A 13,734-nucleotide genomic window follows, 5' to 3' on the forward strand; every position below is an offset into this window, starting at 1 on the left:
TAATTATACAAGAAACCATAATAAATGTGTCTTGTTAAAGGTCCACATTCATTTAGTGCATATATGATTGATGATGGTTATTGTTACCAAACAAGACAAGTTTTAAATTTCCATAATAATAACACTATATTCACCTAAGATTTGAAAATATAAAAATTGTGTTATTTTATTTATTTTTTCAAACAAGTTTCTTAACTGAATTATTTAATTTATAATAGAACAAAAATATTTAATTTCAATTTATTTTCATTTATTATTAAATGAATATGTTTAAGCAAAATAAATTTGGTTGAGAAGCAGGTTATATATATCACGTCTTGGTCATCTTCTAAACAGAGAGATCCCTCGCAATGAATGCTGATAACCCAACACTTACAGTACATCGACATTTTTCTGAACCAGGCTTTCAATAAATACAACCACTCTCAAAGTTAAATTATAAATTTATGTATTCTTAATTGAATTTTTATTAAAAAATATTATATTTAATTGTCAAAAATCATTATATTTATTAATTGAGTATGTATTATTCATTGAAGTAATATGATCATTTAATTTTATAGTCTCGAGCTTATAAAAATGAAAATATGAAATTTTAACTATTTTCATTAAAGAATATTATTTTATGTTTTCATACAGTTGATTTCATTTTTGTTTTAATATTTAATTTAAAAAATAAAACAAGTCATTTTTATAAACATAATAGGATTTTAAAGATTTTTTTATTGCTATCTAAGTTTATAGTATTGTACTTGATACTACAAAATTAAACTATTACCTTATTTCACTTTATAGCAAAATCAAATTACAAAAGACTCGATATAATATATATATATATATATATATATATTAAATAGAATGAAAATTCTTAATAAAAACTTAACTTAAAATATCTAAATTTATGAAAAAATTAAAACTTAATTGCATAATTGTTTTTCATGAGAAGATAAGTAGGTAATCACTTTATAATGAGAAGTATGAAAAATAAGAGTAAATAATTTACCAAAAAACTAAATGACAAATCAGTTAAAAATATAAGACATTTATATTACTATAAAAAAAATCATTAAAGATAAACTAATTTTGTAAATCAAAATAATTAATTACTATTTGATTAAATTAAAAATTATTTTATAAATTAAAAAAATTATTAATATCTAAAATACTTTTTATTATCAATAAAAATTTATAAAAATGGTTTCTAAGTTGGTTAGCAAGGTGAGTAATTATTTTTTATCTATAAATTTGGTTATTATTTAATAATTTCCTTGTAGTATGTAGTATGTGTATTGAAACAAATTTTTTTAATAAGAAATCAATTGAAAATATTTAATTTTTTTATAAAATATTTAAAATTTAAGTAAAACTTGTTTAAATAACATTTTGATAGATGATATACATTTTTCTTCAAATGGATCTTAAATTATTTATTAAAAAAAAATTAGAAGTCTTTTTTCACCAAACTTTCATTAAAAGAAAAAAAAATATCTTGTGTTTTTCCTGTATCCCTTATTACCAGAAAAATAAAGTTAATTATTTAGTGCTAATTTTATTAAAATGACTTTATAGCTAAAAAAAATGAGGTCAAAAAGTGAGTTTTGTCATTTTACTTGTCTTTATGCGTTAAAAAATATGAAATTTTATATTAATATAAAATAATATTTTTATTAATATAAAACGATAAGTAAATTTTATTATTTTTATTAAAATTGTGTTGAGTAACAACATTGTTATGTTTTCCAATAACTTTCACTTTATCATCCTGGTTATTGGTGTAGGTGACAAGCGACGCTTGTTATCTAACACATTTTGAATAAAAAAATAAATTTCATTTATTACTTTACATTATTATTTTATATTAACAACAAAAACCTCACCTTTATAAATCAAGAAATATAAGTAAGCAAATTAATGAGGTAAGTTAACAATTAAAAATCTTACATAAATTAGATATAAAACTAATATAAATAAGGGTAATTCTCACTTTACACATTGTGAGGATGAGTTAAAATGAGACTTGTTTCTTAACAATAACAATCACATTAAGAAATTAATAAATAAAAAAACAATTGAAAAATATAAAAATTAAAGTACTTAATAGAAAAATAGAAACTCAATTAAAAATACCTAAATTTACTAGGAACTAAAATTTATTAAAATATTTAATATATAATAAAAAATAAGAATTTAATAATTATTTTTAAGTTAATGAGATTATATAATAAAACTATTTTAATTTAATAGAGTAAAATATAAATAAAATACTATTACTAAAATAATAATAGAAATATTAACAAAATGTTTATGATATAATTTATTAAATATTAATTATATTAATTAATTATGTCAGTTTTTATGTAAATCTTTTTAAATTTTACTAGGAAAATTAGGGTTAATCTCTTCTAAACTGCATTTTCTGTGCCCTTCTTTTAAATGAGGTTGGAAAGAAAGGATTAGTCACTTCCAAAGTACCAAAACAAATTATAAGTACACTTTTAGAAAAAAAAATTGGTACTATATAATTAGATCCGATTATTAACTAAATCCTTATATACACAATCATAAAAAACACCAATATAGTTATCTATTCCAAGACAATTATAATTAATGCAAAAACCACATGTTACATAGATGTTTGTTATTGCCTCCTCTCTTTTATTTTAATGATAGAGAAAACGAAAAAGAAAAATTAAATTGAGCTGTTTAAATTGAAGAAAAATAGTGGAAATCGAGAAATTTTTGTGCACTTAATGTAATAAATTTATTTTTTATACTAATATATTTAGAAAATAATTTGTAAAATAATTTTTTTAAATAATTTGATATGAAAAATTAATTTTAAAAATATAAATTAGAGTTAAAATAAAAACTACAAAGTTATATTTTAAAATAAGAATCTATTAAAATAAATTAATTTAAAAAATAAGAATTTAAATTATTTTATTTTATTTACTATTTTAATTATATGTATAGTATAATATAAAATATAATTATTAATAAAATATTAAATTATTTAGTTCATTTATTATTTCATTTTTATTTTAATTATTTATTTTTATAATATAAAAGGTATATTAGTAAAATGTTAAATTAATTTTTATTATTTTAATTTATTTTATTTATTATAATATAGAATATACATTAATAAAAACTTAATAATATAACTATTAGTAAAAGTAATTTATACACCTCGATTATATATAAATAAACACATCCTTAATATAATCATCAACATATGCAGAGATTCAGACAGAACACGTAAACCTTTTCCTATGTTTCATTCATATAACCAACAAACAAATTAACAAAATCATTGTCGAAAAAAGAAATGTGTGCACGACCCCACTACCACGAAAAAAAAACTTGAAAGATAAACTACAACAAAATACATTATTTTTTATATGAAGAACTATCTTGGACCACCCCTCTGTAAAAGAAACCAAAAACTGTACTGTGAGTGCAAGTAAGGATAAATATAACATGGTTGAATGTAAGAATAAAGAAATTGTTAACAAAGATTGTTTTGGCTTTGGTTGGGTTCACTGTCTTCCTCATCTCTTCTTTCTTGGTTCCACATAATGGATGCAAAGCTTCTTAGATCAGAGAAGTGTCTCTGACCTTCAACATTGGATTGAGAAGTGTGCAAAGAAGAATTTTCACCATTCTGCAATTCATTGTTATAGCTTCTTGGACCATTTTGGTTCATATATTCCCGTACTGTAGAAGGGTCTGTTTCGCAAAACATAACTCCAGTGATATCCACTTGCATGTCTTCACGGTTGGGATGAGAATTCAGATCAATTTGTCCAGCAGCACTGGACTCACCCCCTTCAGCTTGACTTCTGCTTAGTCCTACTACCTCTTTCTCCAACTGAGTTGCGTCATCTCTTGATGTCTCATTGGTATCTGACTCCTCTTTCTGGAGAACTTGATCTTTCTGGGCAGCTTCTGCTTCGCGTTCAGATTGCCGTTTTTTCTTTCGAAGCATGAGGGTTTTGAACCGGCGCTTCACGGTCAAGCAGACGTTGCATGTGCATGTCGGCTTGTGTCTCCCCTTGCCACTTGGGGGCTGGATGCACACAATGCAAGAGCAGCCAGGGCGGTGTCTAGGATGCTTGGTGGTGGCTCCAGCTGATGATTCGGCAGTGTCAACAAGATTTTCTCCCAGGGCTGCTGCACAGGCAAGAGCTTCCAAGCCAGATGCCTCGTGTTCTTGGATTGACTTGCTCTTTTCATCACTTCGTCGCTTCTTAAAATCTGCAAAGCATTCAGCACAGCACAAAGATTTAGGAATTGTTGTGTTAACCTTTCAGGAACAAGAATACAACAGGTGTAACCCAATCTGCTAGATCAAAGGAGGACTCATTTTGGTTTCGGAAGTAAAAATTGCAGTCTAAGTGGCACTACAAACATGGGGTGAAAGACTTTCCTCAAAACATACACAGTTATAAAAGCATAGCAATTTGCATGTTAAACCCGAGACTGAGTCCAAGAATATAATTTGACAAGTATTATATTAACACTGGCATCATTCAAAACGTCAATATAATGTGCTGAATGCAGAACTTGCATGCTGCATCTTTTGATTTGAACATTCAATCAAATATAAGAGACAGAAACGTCAACCTCAACCCAATCTCAAACATGACAGACAGGGTATATCCAAACTACAGATATCAGAATCACACCTTTGTCGGTTTTCAAAAGATTTTCTAATTCCCCTGAACTTAGCTCTTCAGGTACAGTGCATGAACATCTGAAAAAAAAAATCACAATAAAGAATTTTAGATCATTTTATCACCATCATATATAAAGTAGTCTTAAAATAAATAATAATGGAACACCTTATTGAATCCCAAGCATTGTCAAAACATGTCCAATTGGCAGGAAGAAGAGCATCAATTGGAACCTTTCGCCATTTAGAACAATCATCACATTGAGCCCATTGTTCCTTCACGCTGCATGACATAGTTAACATAATCAAGCACAAGCTGAAAATTTGCTCACATCAATATAACAGGTCCAAATGCTCTAGTGGAGAATAATTAAGATGCAATGCCTAATTCTAATATAACTATTGCCACAGCAGACATGAATTCGGAAAAAATACCAAACAGTTGTCAGCTGGATGAACAAATCCATAGGTAAGATTAAATCTGAGTGATAAAAAGGTAGAGACCGGTTAAGAATTTCGAATATACCAAATACAATGCCAAATATGCAAGAAGTTGGATTCTTACAGTTAAGACTTTCCAATATACCAAATACAATGCCAAATATGCAAGAAGGCTGGATTCTTACCCAGAAGAACAAGTACTGAATATAGTTCTCTTTCCAAAAACTGGGGGTTCCTGAATGAAATGAAATACATACATCACATAAATTAGCCAGGGCAAAGAAATTTGAATAGAATTATTCAAAACTACATCAGTCCATCAGATTCACCTCGCAATAGCTAACCTACAAAATAAAAATATAGGGACTCATTTGACACTGTTGGACTTACATCGTATTCTTCAAATACTTGGTCCTCAATTGTGACAATGCTTGGCTTGACACTAGGAGGAGGACGAAGTAAATCCTGTGCTTCTTCCCATGTAAGTTTTAACTCCCTAGCATCTTCATTGTCAATAAGCAACCTTTTACTTTTAGGCCCTATATTACGAGTCTTCTTCTTCTCTAAAGACAAAAATTTTTGTTGTACTGAACTATTGTTTGTCATCCCATTATTTTCAGTTATAAGCAACTCGGAAGTTCCAGTACCCAAATGTAGATGTTCTCTTTGTCCATTTAAGTGAGGTTCCACATTCCCCCCCTTCATTGAAAGGAGAAGATTGGCATGACTACTTCCTGATGGCAGATTCTCAGTTCCAGCAGAGGTGGTTCCCTTTGCTGAATTAGATTGTGCAGATGTGGAGGTATCCTGTTTGACGATAGTCATTTATCATATTCAACAACAGAAAAATTAATAATAATAGAGATGTATTATTCCAAGAAGAGGCCAGACACTGATGGAAACTGTATCCCAACCTGTGTATCTGCAGAATTTGATGCCCTTCTGAAACCCATTACAAGTTTGCCTCCAGGATCTATCCGACTAAATGTTACTGCACAAAAGCATCATACAAAAGAATAAAAATTTCAGATTTGCAACACATTAGCCACAAAGAATATTTGAGGCTTGATATCCCACATACTAACCAATAAATTATGCACAAGAGAATAATTCTTCAAGGCATTGAATTCTTCTATTTGTCTTGAAAAGAATACTGGAATAATATTTCTCACACACAGCTAGCCTATCTAAGGGTCTTATGCAACAATGATTGCAAAGAAATTACAATTAAAAACGCAAAAAAAAAAATTGTAATTGAAATTATTAAAGGATCTATTACTACAAAAACACAAGTATTTCATATAAAATTTGACTTAAATCCAAGTAAAAAACTTTAGTGTAATAGGCATGTGCAAGGCTTGTTCCCTGGCTTTATTTTATTCTTACCAGTATCACCAGCACGTAATTGCATCGCCTGTATGCAAGGGGTCACACCCTCCAATACATACATTCTACTATTGTTATTTGGCCAAAATCTGAACTGAAATGTCCACTCATTCCCCTTCACATCTTGCATTCGCAAAGGAACACCCTCAGATTGTGAAATAGAAGGGAAATATGCCTGCAAATCGTAAGTCAGTTTGTGTATGATGTTCAGCCATTACAGGGTAAAGAGATATTCCAAAATTTATAAAACAAAAAAAAAACTGCATAAACAGTGTTCCATAGACTCATACAGAGATAACAAAGCAAGCACAGAAAATAAGGAAACAAAGGAAATAAAAGTCCAAAAATACCTCAGCGCAGGCTTTTGGAAGAACAAGACGGCCAATTCGACCTGCATCACTGGCACTCAATACCTTCTCAAATAATGGCACAACGGTGGATTTCAAACTGTTATCATACATTAAGGGAAACTACTGATAAACCAGGTTTATACTAAGAGTCTATAATATATGTTCAAAACAACCAAATAAAAATATAAAGGATACTCTCCAGACAGTCGCTCCAACTCTTGATCAGTAATCCTCGGCCAGTATCGAGGAAGTAACTGATTTTTTCCTCTGCCATCTGCAGGTGGCCGAGCAACACGTGATTGAGAAATTGTACCTTTATCTATTTCCACATTCATGGTAAGTCCACTCTTCAACGGTTTGGGAAATATAGGGCGAGACCTTTGCCCTTGATGAAAGGGAGGAGATGGTTTTCCCTCTAGTCTTCCTTCCACTGCCTCTCCAGCAGAGGGCAGGACAGAGTTGTTCCCTGATGCATTTCCCAGGTACATACTCAATGATGGCTGCACATTCGCTTCATGGATGTTTTTAATCTCCCATGGTGACCTATTATTTTCTAGTGTAGCAAATGTTAATGACTGAACAGATGGCTTCATCACATTTGAAAAACCAATGTCTCCTTCCCCAAATGAACACTTGGCTTCTTGGTTGTTGTGCCCATGACGTGAAATGATGCCATCTCTTTGAGCATTATTCCATCGGCTGGATTCACTAGCTTCAATAATTTTGCAGAATTGCATAAGTTTTCCTTCATCAACACCACGTGCAAACAGTCTTCCCTCAGAATGAGAAGAAGGCCGGTCACTTGCATTATTTTTTATCAATGAAACAGGCCCATTTGGATTTTCAATATTCCTCATCTGCAGAAAAACAACAAATAGAAGGAACCAGTGAAATTTTGTCAGAGGATAAAAAACAAAATACACCTAACTCGACTCTCTTCAAAATCTTGGCCAACTATTTGTGTCAAAAAGAGCAGTGACAGAATAACAAGACACAAGATCACTAAAGGAAACCAGCAAGCAAACAACGTGCTGAACATAATTAGAAGATATTCTATAGCACAAGCTTGAGGTCTTCCAATGGTCTCTTTTATATAGGAGTTATCCAAATCCAAAGCATATGCATCCATTCCACATAGATGATGGGGCAAAAGAATGATGTCAAACATGCGTTCTTGCACAATAAAAGACAACCCACAACTAATTAAACATTGCTAAAGTAACGTCCCTACTTGAGTATTGATACCCAGCCCACACATTTAAAAGCCATGCAAAAAAAAAAGCTAAATATTTAAATAGCTAGCAACCATTTTAATTACAAATTAATACTAGAAACCAATATTGTACTAGACAATGTAAAGAAAATTAGACAACAAGGAGTACAAGTGAGATCCCAGATTCAAGATTTAGCAATAAATGAGACATGTTGCATTAAATAGAAAATAACAATAAAATAAGTTATCCCGGAAAAACTCCAGATAAACTCACCGTACTAAGTTGGCTAGTATTTACACAGCTAACACATCCTATACCACCATAGTCAAGATGCTCGAACAAAGATCTAGATACCATGCATCCGCAGTGGATAGGCTGCCAAACCAAAACAAATTGACTTCAATGACCACGGAACAAAGGGAATGCCTAAATAGTTACATAAAAATAGGTTACCATTTTACCTTGTTGCAAAAGTTACACTCCCTCCAACCAGTTTGTTGGTGGTGGAATTTGCTGCAGAAAACTGAATTCTCGTATGTGGATCTGACATATTAAGGATTTCCAAGTTGGAAATATAAAGAATCAGTAAATGAATTATTAATAATAAAAATGCAGGGCAAAACTACCAAAGATATGACTGAGGGACGATATGTGCAGAGGGAGAAAATATTACATTACCAAGACAAAACTTCAATAAGAAAACTAGACCTAAGATCCATTCTTATTTTCAATTATTGATTCCCATATGCAATCAACTCTTTTTAACACACCCTACACTAGCAAGGAGCAAGATACTTCGTTATATAAAGAAAAGTACTTTCCAAGATAAACAAGAACCATGGCACTAGAATTAAGGCAACCGGGTAGAATTTTATGAAACTATCTAACAGAAGAAGAAAAAACTGTAAGTAACATTTATTTAAAAATTAAATAGATTCAGTTAGACACATATACATAAGTACTAGTGCATCACTTGAACTAAAATTTCCTTATCATAATGAAGGATAAAATAAATGTTTTTTTTTGCAATAAGTAGTAACGCCTATGACAGCAATCACCAAATTAAAAAGTTATGCTGGAATCCTGGTTTTAAAAAACAGTCTGCAACTATAGCTGCCATATCAGTCACATATACCTGCAATTTCTCGCAATGTCACGGATTGCAAAGAAACCACAATTTTAAACCTTGGTTAGAATAGTAGAACTACACTAAAATATTGAAAATGAACTAATCATGCATTTACTGCATTCACATCAAAGAAAAAACAATATATTTGCCAGATTGGCATATATACAATCACCACATTATGACACTTACAATGGCTCAAGGATGTCACCCTTCCACTCCTCCATAAATCTAACATTACAGATATAAGCCAACATTAGTCAACAAAATATATATAATGAAATAAAATATGCATAATCTATTTTTTAATATAACAATTAAGAATTTTTATTTCACAATCATTATGACCAGAACACCCTCACCAAGTCATTCTCTAGAAATATTTCCCAAATTAGCAGCACTGATCCCCGCCCTTCATCAACAACAACTTCATATTGTCATCAGAAGAGTAAATAGCATTGCATGGTATAAATATTCTTCTCTGAGTTGAGCACTTAATTTGATTTTCTTATTCACATCAATGCGATAGTTTCTTGATATATAACAGACACACACTTAAAACCAGAAAATCCCGGGAAGGGCAAATAAAAATAAGACCAAACCAAACCTCACAAATACAATTGCAATCCTCACGAGACTAATTACACCAAAATCAAAAACCCAAAAACATCTCTGATTTTTCAAACAACATCAACATGAACGAGTCCCAAAAATCGTATCCCCAAAAATACCCTTGCATCAGCCACTCCCCCCATTATTGACGAATAGATGAAATTCAAAGGAAAAGGACACAAATTTACCCGCACTTGCAGCACAGTTGGGCGAATCCACCAGATCGCAGAGGCCACCCCTTTCTCCATTCATGAGTGCACGAACCATTAACGACGCAAATATCAGAACCCATTAATACAAAATCCAAAATTCCACTGCCAAAGAAACACAATCCAAAACTCAAATCAAAATCAAAAACCCTAAAAACCAAAACAATAAAAAAAAAACTATTGACCCATCCTCACAATTTTTTTCAGACTCCATATACACCCATGCACAAAGCTTCAAGATTCAAAAAGGGGTTATAACAAAACAGAACCCCAAGACGAAAAAACAAACCTTTGTCCCACCCCAAGTGATAGCCAACCAATGGGTCATTCACATGAACGAAAAAGAACCCAACTTCGCAGTGCTAGCTATCTCTATCTATCAATCTATCTCCTCAAATCTTAACAACCACACACATCATCTGTTACATCAACACTTAGCTGGGGAAGAAGATGGGCAGAGCAGCGAAGAAAAACAGAGTGAAAGCACTGAAATCAGCATAAGGCAATGGAAATTGACCTGAATTTTTACAGAGAGAGAAACCGAGGATGTGTGTATCTGTGTAGAGAGAGAAAGTGAAGAGAGAGAAAGAGGAGAGAGAGTGTGTGTGCATGCAAAGCAACATATGCATAAAATGCATGCAGGACACTTGAAGACATAACACATACACACCACCGCTAACCTTAACGCACACAAGTCGTTTATTTTCTTTTCTTTTTCACTCTGTTTTCACTTTGGGGACACTGATATTCTCACCCGCACTTCACGGGGCTGTCTCGCTATGACTGTGACTTGGACTCGCTTCTCTCACCCCTCGGTGTATCCCTCTTGGTGAAACATGTATCATGCCCTCGACGTGTATCTTATTATTATATATAAAAATAATAATTTTAAGTTTTTTAAATTAACTTTTTATTTTCATTCTTAATTTAAAAATTTGAATGATTAATAATAACCATATCTCATAAAAATCAAAATAAAATAAAAAATTACTTAGTTAACTGAAAACCTAACAAAATTTTAAATGTATTTGAACTTTCTTAGTTTTTAAAAAACTAATATTTAAATTTTTACTGTTTCTAAAAAAGGTTTTATGTTAGCAGTATTAAATTTATTATTATTAATTCTGGATTATTTGGTTGAAGGATTCAAAAACATTGAAATCGGAAATTATTAATGATAGACAATGAATAAAAATATTTTATATGGGAAATGCATGTGAAAGTTAATATTGGTGCATCCTTTCCTCTGTCTTATTTTATTATTGTTATAGGAAGTTTGATTTTACTCATTAAATATAATGGTATTACTATAATCTATAAGCATGCATGTGTACGCGATATGTGTCTAGCTTAACTTAAATTTATTCGTGTTGTTAACCATAATCAGACTATTGATTATATAATAACTTGATTATATATATATATATATATATATATATATTAAAGACAAAATAAATTAAGTGGTCAATTATAATATAATATATTAGTGAATAAATATATTGAAATAAATGTTATTATGCCATTAAAAAAATATGGTTTTAAGGATACAAATATAATTAATTTATTAATAATGGTTAAAAATTACAATCTTAAAATACTAAATAACAGTAATAGATTGGATGTACCGATTTAATTAAATTTTCAACATCATTGTTGAGATATTGACATGGTCAATAGATTTTTGCATGTAAAAATTACGAAGATTGTTAAATTATATGAATATAATGTCATATATGGATAGCATGTGAATTGTTGTTTGAGTTGTGTATTAAGTAAAAATACTTATGCTATTATAGAGATGCTCATGTTTCATGGATAATATAAATTACGTAAACTAAGATATCAAGTGGTGAAAAATTGAGAGAAGAGTTATTGCATATTATAACATATGTAGATGTGTGACTTGAGTTATAATGAACTTACCATGATTCATTATTCTTAGGTTCGTTTGTAAATCTGAGTATTTGGATCAATCTTGATATTGTGGTTTAAAGAAAGATGAAGTCAGTATAAGTCTTATATTGAATTCCAAAAGACATTTTAGAAAAATTTGAAAGTGTATAAAGAAGATTTTGATTAAGGAGAGTTAATTTTAGTATCTATTCTAATTAGATATTAAAATAAAGAAATGAACTATAATGTGGTGGCATGGAAGTATATACTTAAGCATGTTAATGCATGTATGTTTGCGGTTGTTGAAAGTTTGATTTGAGATTTTAAAATAAAGAAAATTATATAATTAATTTGGGTATTCAAAATTGGTTTCTTTTTCAAGTGATTGTAAACATGTTACATGTGTTGGAATTGGCTTGTTGTGTATTCTTGGTTTGTTTGTTTTTTGGATTCATATTGCTTAAGTGGTAGACTATTGTTCAAACAATGTCTAAGTAGTGATCATTGCATACACAACCCAGTATTGTTCAAGCGCCAACATAGAAGCTCAAGTGATAAAGTATATCACTCAAACAATGGCTTAAGGCTTGAGTGAGAAAGAGATTGAGATAATTTTTTCTCTTCTGGAACAAGTGACGTTCAAGTAACAATAGGTCGCTCAAACATTGATGAATGGGAGTGATGCATGGGTTTCTACAAGTTATGAGGTGTGTGAACATTGTGCTTAGTGTTTTTGGCACTTTTTGAACTATACTAATAAGTATCATCATTTAATCATTAAGATGATGTTTTTCAATCAATGGTTACTCAAATGTTGAATGAGAGTTTGAGTAAGTGAGAGGTCAAACCAACTCTATCTTCTTTGGAGATGATTACTTAAGTGACAAGAGGTTCCTTAAGAGAGAAAGAGATGTCGTACCTATTCTCACTCCTCTAGAGTTTGTACTAGTAAAGGAAGTCTTCATTTATTTAAAAAAGCAAAGTCACTAAAGTAAGAGAAGTTCACATTTACTTGATGGTAAGATGGTGTTGATGATGAGCAAGTGGTGATATTTATATATGTGAGATTGATAAGTTTATATGCATGTATGATATTGATGATGATGATGATGATTAGATGCAAGCATGTGTATAATATACATTGAGTTATATATTGTATGTGATATTTGTATGGTATGATGATCCTTTTATTAGTTGTTGCCCTTTATAGGTGTGTTGACGGATATGTTTTGGCCCTTTATGGATGTATAGTAAGGGATACATGGGATGACATTATGGTCATAACGTTTATATTATTGTGTACAATAATTCATTAAGGAAAGGAGATTGTATTGTTTCATTGATAATCTAAATCATGTAGATCAATAGATTAGATGGTGAGAAAATGAAGGAAGTTATTGCACTATGGTGTTAGTGTTTGTGCAAATAACTACCTTAATGTCATGGAGTTGAGGTTTGCATTTCAAAAAAGCTTGGAATTGTTCAAGTATTAATCTCTAGTGGGACATGTTCACTATGAGTCTTCTGAAAGGTGTCAACTATTACAAATTACATTGTTTCATCAATATACATTCATGTATTCTTTGATAGAAGTGATTCAATTATAATTTATTATGTATTTTCAAGTGTCACATCATTGCTTAAATTATGTGCCTTATTGCATAAGCCACCCAATTCTATAAAACTACCAAAAACTTTGATTTTACATTGTTTGAGCATTTAAAGTTTTATAAGAGAGAAAATGACTTTGATATCTCTCTTATTCCAACCTCAAGCAATGGCTTAAGCGATAGTCATTGTCGCTTAAGAAGCAACGATAATATTTATG

At 30.5% G+C, this 13,734-nt stretch overlaps 1 protein-coding gene across 3 annotated transcripts; it reads right to left on the reverse strand.

Annotated features, from left to right (window-relative positions):
• Window positions 1–3,252: 3,252 nt before the first annotated feature.
• Window positions 3,253–10,703, reverse strand: LOC137831568 (B3 domain-containing transcription repressor VAL1). Of its 3 annotated transcripts, XM_068639293.1 has the most exons (15): window positions 10,531–10,690; window positions 10,303–10,432; window positions 9,993–10,118; window positions 9,385–9,423; window positions 8,528–8,609; window positions 8,340–8,441; window positions 7,048–7,709; window positions 6,853–6,949; window positions 6,503–6,677; window positions 6,031–6,107; window positions 5,507–5,923; window positions 5,302–5,351; window positions 4,845–4,958; window positions 4,689–4,756; window positions 3,253–4,257 (listed from the first exon to the last, which is right to left on the reverse strand). In XM_068639293.1, the coding sequence occupies exons 3-15, from the start codon at window positions 10,094–10,096 to the stop codon at window positions 3,509–3,511; spliced, it is 2,736 nt and encodes a 911-aa protein (XP_068495394.1). In that variant the 5' UTR covers window positions 10,097–10,118; window positions 10,303–10,432; window positions 10,531–10,690; the 3' UTR covers window positions 3,253–3,508. The 3 variants fall into 3 exon arrangements, with proteins under 3 accessions (XP_068495394.1, XP_068495396.1, XP_090159526.1); XM_068639295.1 differs by lacking the exon at window positions 10,303–10,432 and having other exon boundaries at window positions 10,531–10,703; XM_090303400.1 differs by having other exon boundaries at window positions 10,303–10,703.
• Window positions 10,704–13,734: the final 3,031 nt, after the last annotated feature.

Source organism: Phaseolus vulgaris, chromosome 6 (assembly GCF_051622355.1).
Source record: "Phaseolus vulgaris cultivar YP4 chromosome 6, ASM5162235v1, whole genome shotgun sequence".
Taxonomy (NCBI): domain Eukaryota; kingdom Viridiplantae; phylum Streptophyta; class Magnoliopsida; order Fabales; family Fabaceae; genus Phaseolus; species Phaseolus vulgaris.